This window comes from Tripterygium wilfordii, chromosome 12, assembly GCF_013401445.1.
Source record: "Tripterygium wilfordii isolate XIE 37 chromosome 12, ASM1340144v1, whole genome shotgun sequence".
NCBI classification, from domain to species: domain Eukaryota; kingdom Viridiplantae; phylum Streptophyta; class Magnoliopsida; order Celastrales; family Celastraceae; genus Tripterygium; species Tripterygium wilfordii.
This window is the reverse complement of record NC_052243.1, coordinates 4,129,375-4,148,192: the sequence shown is the minus strand read 5'-3', so window position 1 is coordinate 4,148,192 and position 18,818 is coordinate 4,129,375. Positions and strand designations below refer to the sequence as shown.

Genomic DNA, 18,818 nt, shown 5'->3' with positions numbered 1-18,818 from the left:
TTGAACGGGGGCTGAGTTTGCTTTAATAATCATTGGATTTATTAAATCATTGTGGTTAGACTATCCCCGAAAATCATTTTATAGTCTTTACAAAATAAATCTAACCCCCAAATCATTTTACAATCCTTACAAAGTTATCTAATCTTTTATATTTAACTTAATAACAAAGTCCCTCTGTATGGACCAAAAATCATCCACATCAGAATCTACATCACAAGGCCCACTACCATCCAATCGACAAATATTAGATTCATGAGAGTCTTAGACTCTTAGTCGACCAAGCCCATGACGCAAGAATCGACAAACAAGTGCTAGACTCATGATAGTTTTAGTCAAACCCGATAAGCCCAATGCCCAAACAAATTAACAACTAGACTCATGAGAGTCTTGAAACCAACTCGCAAAGATCCATGAGAGTCTTGAGCCCAACCCAAAAGGCCCAAAAGAACTTGGGCAATCTGCCTACGAAGCCCATGAGAGCTTTGATCTACATGTAGGCCCACATAAGAGCCAATGCCAGTAGGCTCATGGAGGCCCATCTACTCTATAGAGGCTCAAAACCTCATGTTGTCAAGGAAGCTCCTTTAAAAGTCATTGGGTCCATTCAAAGCCCAAGACCTACAGGCCCGCTTGACACATGCTGGTCACGTGACCTAGAGCACTATAAATAATAATATAGAAAGACCCCTCCTCATTAACCCGATCAACCACTTGAGATATCTCTCGCTCTCTCTCTAAAAGCCGCCACTTCTCTCACTACATATTCTCTTTACCGCCAATTGATTTGACTGTCGGAACTTTCTCAGTCGGAACTTTCTCGACCGACAACATACCGATGTCAAACTTCAGGGTCGACCTCTAATGTGATCTTGTAGGGTTGTCGAAAGCGTTGCTCGACATTTCATTGAGTGCAGATTTTTGGGTCTACACTCTCTGACTAAATAAAACGCACTACGTGATTATTTACATGTTTCCTTTGAATCTTCTTCTCATCTAGGACTCCCCAATTCAAGATTATCCGTGACTCCACAATATCAGAAACATGTTTGAAATTGCAATTATTCAGTCGGGGTTTTTGACTTTGAAAATGTGCTTTGAAATCCTGTGTGTATTAAGTCACGTGACTCCCCAATTCAAGATTATCCGTGACTCCACAATATCAGAAACATGTTTGAAATTGCAATTATTCAGTCGGGGTTTTTGACTTTGAAAATGTGCTTTGAAATCCTGTGTGTATTAAGTCACGTTAATGCTCAGAGTCGTTATGTTCAATGACAAAACATATACCATACATCACAGTCGCATATCATCGATATTTAGTCGCAAATAAACCAATAAAATGTGATTTGATTGACAATCGATTGAATTAGGCATATGTGTGATCAAGGTTCGACTCCAATGAGAAACATATTTTACAATTGTATTTTAAAAAAAAAAATTCCTTACTCCTAACTGTATTACTCTCTAGATTTTGCTCACTAATAACTACAAATCCATGTACACAACTAAAGACAAATTTGTAAATGCAAATGCGTCTGAACTCTATGGAGGATTTCCCTTGCTGTCTTCTCTGTATAAAATAACCAGACCAAGAGAAAGCAAAAGCCATAATTAACCCATGATAAAGGCAAAATCAGTAAGAGGAAAATGTCTTACATTTATAATCCATTTTTCTCTCTATGTGGTGGATCTTCCTATGTGTTTCCTCCAGGGGAACTCCCTCCTCTTCCACCATACGACGCCGTTGGACCACCGACATTGAAGTCGCCTCCAAAGGAATTTAACAGGGCAGAAAACCCTCTTGAAGAAGCACCACCATCCACGCCCAGCCCAAAAAGATCAAGCGTGGTGGGCTTGTCTCCAAACAGAGACGATGGGCCGACCATAACGTCACCAGAGGGCAAAGCAAGCCCAAGCCCAGCTGCCACCAAATCCCTCTCTTGTTTCACAATCCCATCTGATGGAGAACCTGATAAAGCGATCCCACGAAGAAACGATGGGTTTGATGATGAAACTCCCATTTGAGCCGCCTTCTGAAGCAATGCGGTTGCGGACAAGGCCGGTTGTGCACTTGGAGTACTGTAGTTTCCATGATCTTGATTTTGTGCTGGGAAGAGAGAAGCTGTCTTGGTGGAGAGATACAGAGATGGGGAGAGAGTCAGTAATGTGGGTTCCAGAGCTGTAGTTCCAGACTTGTAGTCTGGACGAGCGAAGGATGATGATGCTTGTGATATTGCCGGTGTTTCTGCTGCTGTTGAGACGGCAAATTTACTCGCGAAAACACTGGTGCTTGCACTAGTACTCGAGGTGAAGCAGGCAGAACCAGATGAAGGTGGTGAGATCCCAATTGGATTTTCAGCCAATTCTATGACATGAAGCCAAATAGAAGTAAAACAAAATCAATCACGAAATCCCTTCTCTGAATACATATCCTTAATTCCAAATTTCCAACAATTGAAAATATTCATCCGATCAAAGATGAGACATAAAGCACATTATCAATCAAATTAGACATTCATCTTTTTCAAACCACGAGAATACAGATTTTAATAAGGCAATATGTAACTTTTCGTCAATCAACTATACACGTGGTTTCACTAATAACTACAATTGATTTTCGTCCCTCAACCTTACAGATTTCACAAGGACGAAAATCTGAACGGAAAGTTACGTTTTGCCAATTTTATAATGCCTGTTAAAGACTGCATTTTTCACATGCAATGCGATTCAAAAATTGCATATTTGGCCTTATCTCCTCATTCAATGCAAATTCAACAGTCCTACCTACCTGAACTTTGAACAGACACGCCCGGAGAGACTACAGTAGTAGACGGGGTATGAGGAGGCGGTGGCGGCGAAGTAACCACTCTCTTGGCATTGGCACTGGCACCCACATTTCCTTCTGTAACAGAAACCGAGAGGGCTTGTTCTCTCGCACTTTCCTGTGCCAATGCATCGCAGAACGCCCTGTGTGTTATAAAGTTATCGCGCCTTCAACCACCGAAACAAACAAACAAACAGACACTTATCAGACACTGAAATCCAAGGAAACCGGCGAAATTCAATTTCTTATCCCAAACGAAACCGAACCTGGAGAAGATAGTGCCGCAGTCACATTTATATTCTCTACTGCCGCACGTTTTCATGTGCGCCTTCCAATCGGACTGCACAGCGTATTTCTTCGAGCACCTCTCGCACTTCCACTTCTTCTCACCGTGCTTTCTACAGAAGTGCTTCTTGATGCCAGTCAAGTCACCGAGTGCCCTCGTCGGGTTGTGGTGAACGCACGATGGCTCCGGGCACACGTAAACACGCTTACGGATTTCTTTGCCCGTTCGCTGCTTCAGTTTCCACGGAAGATTGTGGCCTCTCATGTGAAGCTGCAAGTTCTGGTCGCGTTGAAATCCCTTCCCGCAGATCTCGCACACGAATCGGTTTGTGGCCATAAGAGTTTTTGGCGATAACGCAATCACCTCCGCATCTGGATCTGGATCATCCAAACAAACAATAATTCATCGAGAATTGAGAGAATCTAACATGAAAATTTCGGAATTTAATTTCGTTATGATATTGAAATACCAGGCATTCCAGGGAGGTTTCGTTTCTTCTTTGGCGGTTCGACTGGTAGTAAATTACCGGATAAGCTTGTGGCTTCTTCAGAAGCGGCGGTTGTAACCGTCATCGTCGATGGATTTTCCGACTCCTCCATATTTAAATACGAATCGTATTTCCTTCAAAGCTGATTCAAATCCGAAACGTTACTGCGAACACTATTTCCTTCACTTTCCAAGCCCATAGAGGATAATTAGGGTTTCGATTAAAAGCTGAGCTAACAAGAAACGATAAATCACATCGCACGCTAACCACTAGTTTCTGCGAAGGTTCCGCTTCCTATAGACAGATTTTGATTGCTTCCAAGGAAAATTTGAAATTCTGGAGAAAACCAAACAGATTTTCCTGGCTCAACAATTAAGACAGTTTTTGACTATTCTCAATGAAGAGAATCGAAACGGGTGCCGGTTCCACACAGTTGGTGATTCGTCAAGGTCCTATAAAGCGGCGGCTCCATTTCATATCTGAAGATAAGAAGGAAACCGAGCTGGAGGTTTCGAGCTGGAGAGACATTGATGGAAGGAGATTTGAATGAGACGAAGAAAAATGAAAAATAAAAAGGTGTAAGCGGCGACAGTTAACTGTGGTTCATACTGGACAAGGTGTGCTTAACTATGGTTAAGATGGGGGCTGGCTCCCTACTCTGCTTGCTGTGTAACCAAAATCGATCCGTCCACGTGTCGGTCTTACCGAGTTGCTGACATTTGTCGGAAGCAGTCGGACTAGACGGTGCTTGTCGTTTAGCGAGAACGTTTAAAAAGAAATCCTAATTTATGGTGCATATTTTTTAGTGTAGTTTTGACAGAACTTCTTGCAATGACATTAATACCCCTAAATTTAATCAATTAAGATCTCGTGACTCTGTCTTGGGAGTCTAGCTTGTAGTTTGTAGTTTGAACACATTACAAAAACGTATTTAGTCGAGTGGTGTGTTATATAGTAACACCGCATTGCCATAAGTTTAACGCTGAAAATATAGGTTGTGTTTAGTATCACTTTCAAAAATTTTGAAAATAAAAATAAAAATATAAAACATAAAATTGAAACTTGTTTGGTTAAACACTTAAAATTGAAAATAAAAACTGAAAGCATAATAAAACTAAAAAAAAAAAATGTGTTTATGCTTTTATTTTCATAATAATGAAATATATCTACACCACTATATTTTTCATAACTACAACATTTGCCGTGTCTATTGCAACGTAATTCACCATTGCAAACATCAGCAGAAACAAAAAAAGATAAGAAATAAAACAATAACCCAAAGTATATTTGATCATTGTCTTCATATCTTTATGCAATTTGCAATCTGAAATCTTAAAGAAAGTGCAATCTATAATAAGTATAATTAGTTCTGTTTCCAAAACTTTTAAAAACCATTTTTTCTTGTTTTCAAAAATTTTGAAAACCTGTTTTTGGTTTTCATAAAAACCAAAACAGAAAATACAAACAAACAATATTTTTTGTTTTTATTTTCTATTTTTTGAAAACTAAAATAAAAAAACAAGAAACAAAAGTGATATCAAACAAATCCATAGGGAGTTGTTTTATTTTTAATAAAACGTGGTTGATTCATTTTTTATTTCAAAACACAAGATTTTTTTTTTCAAATTTTCTTCAAATAATATTATTATTCTTTTTATATTTTTATAAAAATTAATTTATCAAACATTAATTGATATCGATGAAAAATATTCAATTTTACTCTTACATCACCATAATACTTTTAATGATCCGTGAAAATTTTTTACCACCATAACTCGCCTAACTTTTCACAGTTTCAAAACTCGCCTAAATTCACTCTGTAGTTTTGAAACTCTCCTAAATTCACTCTAGTTTTGAAACTCGCCTAAATTTTTATTTTAATTTCAAAATCAGTAAATTGTTTGTGATGTCTTCGTGTGGAAGAAAAGTTGAGGACACAAATTAGTGGCAATTTTGTGATAAGCTTGTCCGTTAATCCACTTTTAAGTTTACTGAGATAATGAGATGCTCTTGGTTGTCTCAATCTGCAAATGGCAAATGTCCTTGAAACCCTCACATGCTTACTGACAAGTCCTTTGACTATTTTTCAATTGCCATGCGGAGCTTCGTCGTCCTACACTCCTACCTAACAAACCATGGAGTATTAACAAAACTGCCTCTTTTTTTTCCTTCCCAAAAGCACGAAGACTTTGTCTTTTTGTCAGCTTACGCAAAAGAACTGAAAAGCTTAGGTGATGAACGTGGTGGGGATAGGGGCATTTTCGACTTTTACAGGACATTTCATAGGTGTTTTGAGGAAAAATGAATGTGAAATTAATATATTATTTTCTTATTTGATTGGACATGTCATGCTTATCTCGCACAATCATGAACCCAATGCCCTGTTAATTACATGAAGGATTTTTTTTTGATAACCAAAAACAACTCATCAATCTTGCCTTCCAGCGTATTTGATCAAACCCTGTAGGTTAACCACAAGCAAATCTGTCGAACAAGTAAATTGAATCAAAATTCAGCACAACTCATTTGAAAATAGCTGCAGCAACTTACCATCAAACTTCTGAATTCATTGATCAAAGTATTTGACCGTGATGACATGGAAGGTCTATTTGTTTGACCTCACTAATAAATCTTAATTTTTATGCCATTCTAATACACAAATTATTGGAACTATAGGGTATTAAAAATTGACTATGTAACCTAAACAATTAATAACTTGCATGGCATATTATATGACCAGTAGTGGGAACACAAATCCCTTTCAAAGGGGAGGTTCCCTAATAGTGTACTCAAAAGCTATACATTATTATTCTATTTGCATATATATTAAAACATTTTTTTTCACTTTTTTATGTACAAAAAAAAATTCAAATAAAGCAGAAAAGTCAAGTGTCATTTTGTTATTTGTCTTTTTGGGGTTTGTCTTGTTCTAAAACGTCATGATGGTCTTGATCAAGTTATATGGAGTAGGTAAAGATGAAACTACCAAGAGATCTATGTTTGTTGGCATTGATGGATATAGATAAAGCAACTCTAATAGAATTCAAAATTGGCTTGATTATGTTCGAAGAAAGCTAGAGTTAATAAAGGTTGAGCACTTTTTTTTTATGTCATATGCACCCAACAAACACACCCACATTAATTGAGTGGCCTATATGAGACTAAGAGGATAAGACTTGCATTTTGTATTATCTATAATTGGCTATTTGAGTTGTGGTTGCTTGTATACCAACCAACAAGGCAATCAAATAGAAGGAAAATAAAGACCCACATCTTAAGGTTTTTATTGTCAAGGATGTGTTCACAAATTAAGATGGTAAAACAATACTTAAATTTGGACCCAATTTGTGAGTTTGGTATTTATGGTCGTTGACGCCAAGTGGAGAAGTAATACTTGATAAGTTATATAGTATTATTTTGGTTCCCTCAATACGGGATATTGACGTATGTACGTCCAACTAGGGTATTGTGTAGTCTATTTCAGGAAATGATCATGCTTCTTTCATTTAAATCAGAGGTGGAAGAGTGAATACCCAAATGATCAATTAGACTAAATTATACTATGTACTCACTTTCTCACTTCTAAGAGATCAAGGATTCAAATGGGAGAAATGAGATCATTTTTTGAAACAAAATACACAATACCTTATTTGGGCATAAATAAGCCGATGATCCATATTTTGCCCCAACATCACCTACTCAATACATTGAGTCGATGCTTATTTAGAGATCTTGAGATGCAATTATGTAAAAATATAAGAACAACATGAAAGGGATAAGAAATACAAAACTAGAGAAAGAAAAAAAAAAGTGTCAAAAAGACAATGGTTTTTGCCAAAAAGGATAAAGGAGCAAAGGTCCCAAAGAGTAATCATCGACATTTTGATTATATATATTTTGTTGCTTTTGTGATTCCAAAATGGGCACCTTTGCATCTCTTGGATACATATAATTCCTACCCTAACTTTCAACTTTTACATGATTAGCTATGCCATGAAAAGATAAAAAGAGCGTATAAAAGCCAACTCAACTATCATGACGCCTAGCCGCCCCCAGAATCCACGGATCAATTCCTACCGCCCAAATTTTTTTGCCATAAGAAATACATGCATCTATTACCGAGTTGGACGCCGCGCGTCCGGGGTAGCCCATTTGGGAGTCTAAAATCTTTTTCTTTTTTAAAAATTATAAATGTACAATATTCCATAGCACAAATCCAACAGTTGTGAGTTTGTATCCAAACGGTTTAGAATTGTTAGTACTTCACGATGATAATTTAATTTTTATTTCAAACAAAAAATACATCATTGAATTCATTAGGTTAAATAATACACATTTATAATTTTTTTTAAAATAATCTCAAAGTGCTATAGTTATTGTGCACGTTTGATAAAATGGTTGTGTTGATTTTCAATACTAACTATTAAGCAAAAATACATCATTGAATTCATTAGGTTAAATAATACACGTTTATAATTTTTTTTTAAATAATCTCAAAGTGCTATAGTTATTGTGCACGTTTGATAAAATGGTTGTGTTGATTTTCAATACTAACTATTAAGCAAAAATACATCATTGAATTCATTAGGTTAAATAATACACATTTATAATTTTTTTTAAAATAATCTCAAAGTGCTATAGTTATTGTGCACGTTTAATAAAATGGTTGCGTTGATTTTCAATACTAACTATTAAGCTATGAAAAAAAAAATTAAGGTTAAAACTGTGAGGTGTTTTGTAAATATAAATATAAATATATATATTTAAAACATATTATATTATATATAAAAAGACATTGCTTGAAGTAATAAGAAATTATATGAATTTGATAGGAGCGAATGAACGTATGATCCATTAAGAAATGATATGAATTTAATAGTAGTGAATCAACGTATGATCCATGATAGAAATGAATAGGAAAATACATGTGATGAATTCCCGATGATATTCTCATGGTAGTCAACCCTAAATTGTTGAGATAAAGGCTCGAATGATAATAAATGTATAATATATAAAATTGTATACATAAAGGTGTGAGACTCGTGTCAGAAGAAAATTTTAAAAAATTGACTAGACCCACGTCAAAAAGTAGAAATGCTCCAAAACAAACTCCATTTGGAGCTTGTTTTTTTTGGACCGCTCCATTTTGTTGGTTGTAACGCCCCACTTTTTAAGGTCTTTGGTGAGGCAGTCTAAGAAAGCAGGTCCGCTAGAAAATACCCCACCAAACACAGCCCCGAATGCCCCAGCCACTCGATCGACCTATACTAACTTTTGATTAATTTTTCTTATATTTTCAGCCTATCCTAATTCCCCTAATAGATACTCATACTCAGAAGCTGTTTATAAATTTATTCAAATTTGCACAGAAAGGAAACGAATAATGTAAATAAATTCAAAATTCAGGTTGATGTGATCCATAGTATAGCTAGAAACAAACTGAACAGAGGGTCCACGCTCCAAATAAATCTCCTAATAATGCATTCGTGTCCACAAATTCAAAAAGGAGAGGATTTATAATCAACACAATCTTTTAGCTCTAGATAAATACTTCTGCCGAAAAAAAAAAGACCATACCTTTTTTATTGCCTAGTCTTTGCATGTTCTCTTTGTCTATTTGTACAGTTTCCCAGCAACTTTGCCTTTCTTCATGAACATAGCCTGGTTTTCTGAACGTGGTTTTGTCCCAACGCTTATGTTCAAAGAATGACATTCCCAGGCAAATAAAGGCAAAACGAAGAAGGCAAGCAATTAATCCCATCAACTTCAACAGTAAAGCTCATGGCAACAGGAGGATGAAAAGTGCAAAATATAATTTCCAATAGAGCCACCGGAATATACCTTGCGAAGTCTGAAAGTCTACATATCGACATTTAACAGTCGGCCATTTAATAGCCAGAACTTGCTACATAACCTCTGCAACAGATTGCCACTGTAATGCAGATAAAAATTTTCACAGCAAGGAACGGTTTCTAGACATTCGGATATTAGTATATTTTCCCAGTAAACAACATAACACAAGTAAAGTAAAATGAATATGATGCACAATTGTGCCTCTCTAAATAATTTGTGTGATAAACTGCTGATGTATTTAGACCAACATATAACAGCTGGGTTCCAAAAGATAACTATATACAGCAAAATTCACAGGGATCTGACTCTGGGATTGCTAAGAAAAGGCAATTCCAGGAGCTGATGAGAGACCACATCATACCAGGATAAATCCTTGCATGGTTGTTGAGACTTGAGATGCAATGATTCCAGATCACTTTTGACATTGGCACCACCAAAACACCATCTGCACATCAGCTTGAGTGCGTGTATAGGTACACATTTGCACTTGGACCATCATCTCATCTAACCATTTGATAAAGAGGATTCACAATCTTTTAAGGAAATGCCTGCTGTGCTAAGAACCATTCAAGCTCGGCAATTATTGAAGACTTCACCTCGCATCATTTCGATTGGAGTGTGCTCAAGTGTGTACTGTTCAGGACCTAGATACACACCTGTCCTTTCTAACAGGGCAATCCCTTCATCTCTACCATATTTTGAGGCATATAGCTTCAGATACTCAAAATCCTAATACAAGACTCAAAAGGATGAAAATGGAATCAGAACATGAAATATGGATCCAACTGAAACATAACAACATCCCCCCTAACGCAAGGATTTAATTAAAAAATAAATTCCAATTTCCATAGCCATAAAAAAATCTCCAATTTAATAATTCCCACAATAATTTCCCAGTGGAAATTTTTAATGCAACAGGGAACCCAGAAGAATATGAATTCAGTAAATGTTAAAAATTTCTGTACAGAGAGGGGACACCATTGTGGCACTGAACTTCAGGAATTAATAGCTAAACAGGCGCAAACACATAGACAAGTAGAGATTACAGAATTGTTTATGAATTAACTTAAAATGCAATACTCATAAACTATACGCAAAACAGTGAGTCCTGCTCTTGGCCTCGTAGTAGCCATTCCTTATTATTTTAAACACGTTCAAGGCTCGAGTTCTCCCATTAGCTATAAACAGCTAATTATAAAAACCAACATTTTTTATCCAAAAATAAAAACAGTGAGTCCCTTCAAGAACAACAGAAAGACTGGAATGATGCAGAGGAAAACAGTGAAACCAACCTAAACTAGAAATCCTTGAACTACTTGCCTGAATGGCAGCATGACATGGGTGACGCTGAAGCAAGACTATATCAATCAAACTATAGAAATATGTGCTGAACTATAAACTTTGCCTCACCTGCAGTCCACTCAGAATCCGCTCTAGTCTTAGTGAAGCAACTGGTTGATGTGAAGATGAGAACACCTCGCCAGGGTAGAACAAAACTCCATCACCTGGAGGTAGTCCATGCCTGAATCTTATCTGTTAAAAGGGTGAAATTTTAGTGTCAATTCTGTTCCATAAAACATGTGAAATCAAACACCAGGCAACCACGTAAATACCTCTGCACTGGGAACGGTGGCCTTCTCATAACAGTTGGCACCCCAATATAAAAATCCAGTTCCACCTTCTTTCCAAATACGCCACATCACAGCACGATGTTGTGTCCCTCGCATCCCAAGGTGCCAATTGGGATGTGGATCAGATGGCCCCAGGCATACATATGTCCACCATTCCTGTGGAAAACATAATCTCATTACCTTAAGCTATACAACAGCCAACACATACTTCTATATAGTTACCTATCTGTCAATCTCTCTCTCTCTCTCTCTCTCTCTATTTATATATTCGTCCAAATGTATTCCTCAGAGAGAACATCAGGATGCATTAAAGAAAATAGGAACCGTGAATAAGAATGAAAAGGAAACTTTTTGACTCAGAAACTCCTTTCACTATGATACCAACAGACAAAATCTTTAGAAGCCATAATTCCAAGAGAGAGACCAATATGATATCTTCCAGAGATGTTTTAAAACTACCAGGAGATGCTAGATTGCTAGGTACAGTCAACTTCACAAGTCCAATAAAGTATAATCAGCGATTGACATGATCTACGGGAACCATAAAAGCTGAACAGCAGAATCCCTGAGCAAAGATTACCTCACCATTCCCCGGTTGCAATTCAGCAAGAATATCCTTGACCAAATCCTCTCGATTACCAAGCACCCACTCACTGCAAACATAAAACAAAATGAATCCTTTTCAGTTATCAAGGTTATGGAATAAGTCTCGACTTCATCAAATTATCTTTCCCCCCCACAAGGCTATTGGGGGGAAAAAGAGGAGCCAAAATTAAGCTATAAGATGCACACACACACACACACATATATATATAAGCCGTATCAAATAGTAATCACTGATAATAAGGAATAACTAATCATAAGGATCTTGATATTGCAGTCTTCTCACAAAAAGAGACCAGAAATATAAAATCAAACAAAGACAAATGCATCTTCTCGCACATATATACCAACGATGCGACTGAAATCACATCAGCGAGATTTTTGTGTAACGGGCATCAATTCTACAATTGCAGCTCTCTAAATTCAGTTCAAGAGCCAAAAGTGACAGTGTGAGATTCATAACAAACAAAGAAATTGTTAACCAAATCTCCCACCAGAACAATGAGAGATTAGGATAGCCAGGTCAAAGTTATATTCTGTCAAACACATCTGGTTAAATACCGAAAGAAATAAAAGCAAGGGCAAAGTGGCAAACCCTTGGCCAAGTGTTAATGTTGCCTCACCGCAACCTAGAGGTCATAAGTTCAAATCCAAGAAACAGCATCTTTGGATTGCAGGAGTAAGGGGTGTACAGCCCTACCCTTAGATGGCATCCACTGTAGGAGCCTTAAGCAAGGTAGTTGTTTACCTTTTACCTTTATCTGGAAAGTAAAGCAAGCCTTGTGCTCACCTTAAACTAGCCATTGCAAGTTTATATCTACTAACATAACATTTATAGGTAAGAGTAACTGCTTAGCAAAACAAATACAAAGTCTGATGCACTTTACTTACTTTATAAGGTGTCGTGGGGATCTGACTTTCCCAGTTCCATTAGGAACAATGCGTAGGCAAATAAGCTACATTGATGAAAACTTAACACCTTAAGTTTAAGTGACTCAGCCAACTAGGCAAAAAAATGCTATACAAACACAAAATTAAGATTATTAGGTATCTATAAATTACATGGAGAGAACAAAAGAATGTCATTTTGGAAGTATCTATTTAGCATTTAGGAGCAAAACCAGTTCAAGTGGTCATGCTCCTCACTGTCCTGTCCTAATGGTAAGGGTTTGAATTCCCACCCCCGGTAAAATAGTAAAAAAAACCCATTTAGCAGTCCTCTCTAGTTCAGATAGAAAAAGAGCAAATCACTTAAAATAAACTGAAGTACCTAGTACAATAAATTTGAGTGTGAGGGCGCAGGAAGTTTGGAACTTTTATGAAAGCCTCGAAAGGTGTGGGTGCAAGAGGTGCATCACTAGGTCCTGCATGGAATAAGAAACCAAGTCAACAAATCTCCATAATCAGATGATGAATGAAATCAATCCTATAGGAATATAAATTAACAGTTGAGCATCCTGGCTTCGAAAACATAATTCAGTTCTAGAAGTCATTCATGAGCAAGAAACACTACCATTAGTAACAGAAGAACATCAAGGAGAGCTCATAAGAACATTATAATTATCGATGAAATAAGTCAACTTTGCTAGGTTTACAATGCCAAGACAAAATTCCTAATATCTAATGTTGAATTCAAAAGCTAAATAACTCAGAAATGTAGATATGTAGGGGAACTGTAATAATAAAAGTCAAAGCTAAGCACTTAAAATTGCAGAAAACCTCCAATCATTTACAATGATATTGATCAATAGAAATACTGGCTTATCAGAAAAAGATCAATACAGATACTGAGCCAGTATTTTCACTAACTAAAATGTCAAAATAACCCATTTTCTACTTCTTACTCGGTCAGCCCTTTTTAGTACAAGCTCTACATCCCAACCTCTAATGTTCCTCTGCACACTTAAGTCCTAACACTTGTTAATGCAATTTTCCTCCACATGACAAAGCTGCCTTAAGGATCAAATCATACCTGATGCTTATGGAAACAATTCACATGCAGTCATGCACAGAACATAACCTTTATAGTTGCTCTTAACAAGGCATCGAGGTTGAACAGCGCAAGGTTCAAGCCCCGTCTCACACGTAATAATTATTAGAAAAACCATGACTTCAAAAAAAGTCATATTCACTCAGCATATCCATACCACAATAATAAGTAGTTAAAACACGGGCATCAGGAGCATAAGCATGAATCTCACTAGCCATGTTGCGAACAGAATCATAATGCTCCAAATTCAGCGGCTGCGATGGAATATTGCACGAATATCAGCCATCAAGAAAATCATAGTATAATTCAGTTTATGAAGATATATTTACAATCAACGACAATGCACATTGACAGGTTTCCATTTTTGGGTATGGGGAGGGAAGTTTGATGGTTTATTCTATACATTAAAAGGATGTATCACCGAGATACACAATGTTGCCGACTAATTTAGTCTTAGTAACTTTACATATAACAAATAAAAATTTAAACTACTCATAAGTCACACCTCATCCCACAAGTAAAAATAAGCTTTCTTCCAATGATCTTTCGTCCTCAGGATTTCAACTTCTTTCTGCAAGTAATCCTTTGCCGCATCATTACTGTGCACATGAACGCAGTCAAAGCTTATCAGTTAAAAATTTAAGAATACCTGACAGAAGCGAGGATAGGATAGTTGACTTTATACCCGCAGACCGCTTGGTTATATGGTACAGCATACGCTGCCAGACGCGGGTCTGAAAAATATTCCTCTGATTTTGGATGATTGGCTGAAATAGAAAAGGAGAAATATTCACCAAATCCAGCAACAAAATCAAGTGGGTATCTTATCGCACTGGAAAACCACAAATTAAAAGTGTCAATATGAGGAAACAAAACAATCAATGAATGTCTTTTTAAGCAGTAGAAGAATCTTTGGCTTGCTTTTACCAGGCCATGGAGATGTATATGTCAAAACACGCATACTGTCACCCCATCTGCAAAAGTATGGGCTGATTTTGTATTGAAGTAACCAGTTGAAATGCTGATCCAATGCCTCATACCATGCCTCACTTCCACGTTCAACGCCAAAACGATCCTCAATTACAGTATCAGATATCTAAATGAAGTTGAAGAAGCTGACACTGAAATATTCAGACTACACTGGCACAAAAAAAAAAAAGTCTTAATCCGCAAGTAAGTTGTGGTGGATCACATGAATCTTAGTGAAAAAAAACTTGGAGCCCACCACATAGATTTTCTACACAATCCAAGACTGGATTCTCCACAAATTGTTTCATACACATAATTTATAATCACTTCATCCATCGGTAGATGAACTCAAGACAAAAACAAGCAGTATCCAAGAGTTTTGAGGTGGGCATTTGACCAATACTATGATACAACTGAGTTAAATCAAATCTAAAATAAAAGGCCAGGTACATTGGTGGATGAGTAGGATATTTCTCTGAGATGGGAAAATGTCTTTGTTTCAATCCCTCAAAAAGAAAACAGAGGTGTCCAGGAGTCTGTCTCTATGGGAAAATTTCTTTGTTTCAATCCCTCTCCCTCCCTTTGCTGCCCAGCACACACAAACGTGAAACCAAGAAGAATTGTCTACAGAACCAATTTCACAAAATTTACACTACAAGCATCAACTTTTCGTGGTTGATTCCACAAGGTGGGTCAAACGAGGCCCAACCTTAAATACGTCCACAAAAAAAGAGCAAACTAAGGAAAAATCACTCATGAAATATCACAAAAATCAAAATCTGAACCTCATAAACATTGATCAGACAGCAGAAAGTAGGATACACCAAATACAGCAGGAAGTGAAGGCGTTATCGGAAGAATGAAGTCCCAAACTGTTAAATTAAGCTTCACACGAACTGAAAGGTTTGAAATAGCGTCTTCAGCCATCATATCAACTGGCCCATTATCTGAAAAGAACTCACAAAATAAAGGAGATTGAAGAACTCTTCTCAACGATGTAGTCGCAGATTTGACACTTTCTACCTAAAAAATAATTGTCCGTGTGAAATTGTTTGCAACAACACCAAAGTTACACCCAAAAAAAAAACTAGAATCAGATAATTACCATTTCATCCGATGACTTTCCGTCAATGGGCTCTACAATGTCAAGACAGTTCCTAAGTTCCTTGTATGCTTGATGTTTCTCAGCTTTTCCCAAGCATTGTAATGACCTTAAATGAGTAGAAATAAATGATGAAAGAGAATTCCATGTCCATGCATTTAAAAAGAATATCCAATTGGAAAAAAATGGAGCAGATGCAACCACCAGTGGCTGATTTAACAACAGATTAAAAATTAAACATGCATTACAAACTATAAGTGACCACCAAAAAAAACCAGGATTTTACTTTGCATCTGCTTTTGCTGCAGTAAGAATGATCTCCCCTTCATACAGACCAGGGGGCTGTGAACTGGGAACGTCTATGGAAACCCAAACAGCAGTTGTTTCTCTGTAGAGAGAAGGGGGAAAAGAGAATGACCTAAGTGTTGGCAACAAAAAATCAGCCACATGGAGAGACATGATAAAATTGGAGATGTTTCCGTACCCTGGTTGTAAGCTTATCTGACTAACAGGAAGGTCAAGGGGAACAAGAACATCTGGGACACCTAATATGGGCACAACTTGCCGCAATGTTAATGATTGTCCAACAGCCAACCTGGACACAAACAATGTCAGGAAAATTGTGATACAGGAGCATAAATTACCAAGCATCATAAACAGGACTACAACATAAAGAAGCTTGCCTATTTCCAGTCGAGGAGCACAAGTCACCAAATTGGATCTGCACAATCCCTACAACACCAGAACTAGCCCATGAGATTTTTGGACGTAGAGCAATTTGCACACTTTCTCTTTCATTTCTACCAGCCAGAAGATTTACCTTCAAGGAAAAATCTGCTATTAGAAAACAGAGTAGCATGGATACTCAAAAACAGTAACATGTAACGATAATTGAAATCTCACGGCCTATGAAGGAACATCATTATGATTTTCTAAGATACCAAGTCAGTAGTACAACAAACCAATGTTTATGAATACATAATTTTTAATCCAGCTATCAATAATTATGGAAGGAAAATAACAATAAAACACACTCCCCAACACCTGGCATCTCAGCCTAAAAATTCTAAAACTTTCAATTCAATCAATTTAGCGGTTTGTTTTGCATTCTTATACCTAAGGCAAAAATGCAATTTTCATATAGCTGCAGAGAATCTTTTTTCCCCAAATGTAGCAAAGAATTTTAGGCCTTAGTTTGAGTCTTCCTTAACTTATTTCTTTTACTGATAGAAGTTGTTCCATTCACCAAAGATTTCCAGCCCAAGATGTTTCTCATTGATATGGAATGCTGAGAATAAGGCTTGCTTTGAAGCTATGATTCCCCGTTCTCCCCCCTCTTCATATTGCTATATTATTCTCTTATACTGTTTACAACTTCACATCTCTAGAACGGTACCCTTCCCTGCTTCGTCTACTTTGTTTTCACTTCAAACTTTCTTCCATTGTTACTTTTACATGCATCGGAATCTCAGACACAAGATGGGAGTCCATTGTGTAGACAAGCTTAAGCATATTTTGAAGAATTTACTAGAACACATACACGTCTATTGATTATTCATTATTGAAAGGATAACAAAAAACTATAAAAACAGGACATAAGTGGTAAGCATAAAGAGACAGTAAATAAAAGCATAAAATATTTACAGGGTCCAAATTTCTAGGCATCTCTTGTGGTCCAACATTGGCGGTGCTTGCCATGCACCACACATGTACTAGATCAGCAGTCGGAATCTCAGTGGGGTCAGTAGATCCCAAGAGTTTGCTTGAACCTTGTAGGCCACTGTCATTCCATCCATAAGCTGTTCCCCCTCCAGAAAACCCTTCAACAGGTGGCACAACAAAGTCTTGAGGGTTTTCTCCTGCATGTTTTGAAAAATGTGATGCATATGTCAAAATGTTAATGATAAATAGAGGCAACTAAAAGCAATGATTAGATTCAAATATTCAATCAATCATTTCATATGATCCCTCCAAATAATAAGATAAAGTAAAACCAAAACACTTGAGGCAACTAATTGCCTTTACTAATTGATCATATTCCCACTAACTCATTTCTTTCAGAAACAAATTGGACAAGTATGCTTACGGAGCAACAAGAAACAGACTTCAACATATGTACAAATTTAAATGCTCCTCCATAACCCAATTCAATAGTGAGGAAAGAGGGGAAGCTGTTTGACTGAATTGTAACAAATAATCTACGGTGATTGTGTTCATATGAGAGCAGATACTGTTGACTTCAATGAAATCGACTGTATCCCTCACAATAAAGGTAAGGAATGAAGTTCTATTTCCACAGAAAAATTAACCTCTAATCTAAACACAAAATTAAATCGAAGCTAAATGAAATCAGACCTTAACTTCAAAAAGAGAACTAAAACCAAAGGTTTTCTGAGGAAACAAGTAACGTATTTTTTGTCACAAAATGTCTATTATCCCATCCCTCCAAGCCTCAAAGGCAGTTGGTAATCCTAGAAACTAAAAAACAGTCTTGTTAACCAAAGTCTGGGACGAACAAATGTTGCAGAAACTCAAATTGAGGTTGAACCAACAGAATATTAGGACCACATGTAACCGACAAAAGCAAGTTGATTCAAAGAAATCACTGCAAAAACAAACGAAAGTTCTCAAAAACCACAAGGTAAACAATTAGCTGCAAGATTGCAAGGTTTCTCTCTCTGCGTCTAATTTCTCAAATCAACCAAACAAAGTAAAGAAAATTGAAGAAACCAGGCATATATTGAAAGAACATAAAAGGCAGCATCGCAGAATGGATTTAGCAGATAAGGAAAAAGAAAGAGAAACCAACCAGTATTAGCCATTTCGGAGCGGGCGCTTGTGAGAACGATTTATCTCTCCGAGTTCTATCTCAGGTTTCAGAGCAAACAACTAGTGACACAGACGAATGAGACGATCATGCGTCGATGCCAAGAAAATCGTGCTTACTTACATGAAAGGAAAGGAAATGATACCGCCAGCCAAAAATTTAGCTTCTCGCACTCCCGTTAACTTCCCTTGTGAAAAAAGAAATGCACTCCGTTTTAGGGTGCGCATAGCAATTCCCGGTGTGTAA

The 18,818-nt window shown here is 36.9% G+C and overlaps 2 protein-coding genes across 3 annotated transcripts; both read right to left on the bottom strand.

The window, feature by feature from the left end:
• Positions 1 to 1,366: 1,366 nt before the first annotated feature.
• On the bottom strand, positions 1,367 to 4,151 carry LOC120011442 (zinc finger protein GAI-ASSOCIATED FACTOR 1-like). Its single transcript, XM_038862554.1, has 4 exons — positions 3,580 to 4,151; positions 3,091 to 3,487; positions 2,789 to 2,991; positions 1,367 to 2,365 (listed from the first exon to the last, which is right to left on the bottom strand). The coding sequence occupies exons 1-4, from the start codon at positions 3,707 to 3,709 to the stop codon at positions 1,695 to 1,697; spliced, it is 1,401 nt and encodes a 466-aa protein (XP_038718482.1). The 5' UTR covers positions 3,710 to 4,151; the 3' UTR covers positions 1,367 to 1,694.
• Positions 4,152 to 9,566: 5,415 nt separating this feature from the next.
• LOC120010161 lies at positions 9,567 to 18,710 on the bottom strand. 2 transcript variants are annotated; one of them, XM_038860872.1, is made up of 16 exons: positions 18,555 to 18,710; positions 17,390 to 17,604; positions 16,429 to 16,565; positions 16,230 to 16,340; positions 16,032 to 16,133; positions 15,749 to 15,854; positions 15,466 to 15,666; positions 14,602 to 14,770; positions 14,360 to 14,441; positions 14,180 to 14,273; positions 13,832 to 13,928; positions 12,955 to 13,048; positions 11,662 to 11,734; positions 11,064 to 11,237; positions 10,861 to 10,983; positions 9,567 to 10,179 (listed from the first exon to the last, which is right to left on the bottom strand). In XM_038860872.1, the coding sequence occupies exons 1-16, from the start codon at positions 18,565 to 18,567 to the stop codon at positions 10,018 to 10,020; spliced, it is 1,953 nt and encodes a 650-aa protein (XP_038716800.1). In that variant the 5' UTR covers positions 18,568 to 18,710; the 3' UTR covers positions 9,567 to 10,017. The 2 variants fall into 2 exon arrangements, with proteins under 2 accessions (XP_038716800.1, XP_038716801.1); XM_038860873.1 differs by having other exon boundaries at positions 13,886 to 13,928.
• Positions 18,711 to 18,818: the final 108 nt, after the last annotated feature.

Excerpts from the sequence above, each read along its gene's own strand:
- LOC120011442 (XM_038862554.1), bottom strand. The coding sequence starts at position 3,709 with ATGGAGGAGTCGGAAAATCCATCGACGATGACGGTTACAACCGCCGCT. Across the intron at positions 2,992-3,090 it reads TGCGGCACTATCTTCTCCAG|GCGCGATAACTTTATAACAC; the intron begins GTTCGGTTTCGT and ends CGGTGGTTGAAG. Across the intron at positions 2,366-2,788 it reads CGTGTCTGTTCAAAGTTCAG|AATTGGCTGAAAATCCAATT; the intron begins GTAGGTAGGACT and ends TTCATGTCATAG.
- LOC120010161 (XM_038860872.1), bottom strand. Across the intron at positions 15,855-16,031 it reads GCAGCAAAAGCAGATGCAAA|GTCATTACAATGCTTGGGAA; the intron begins GTAAAATCCTGG and ends TACTCATTTAAG. Across the intron at positions 15,667-15,748 it reads GAAAGTCATCGGATGAAATG|GTAGAAAGTGTCAAATCTGC; the intron begins GTAATTATCTGA and ends ATTATTTTTTAG.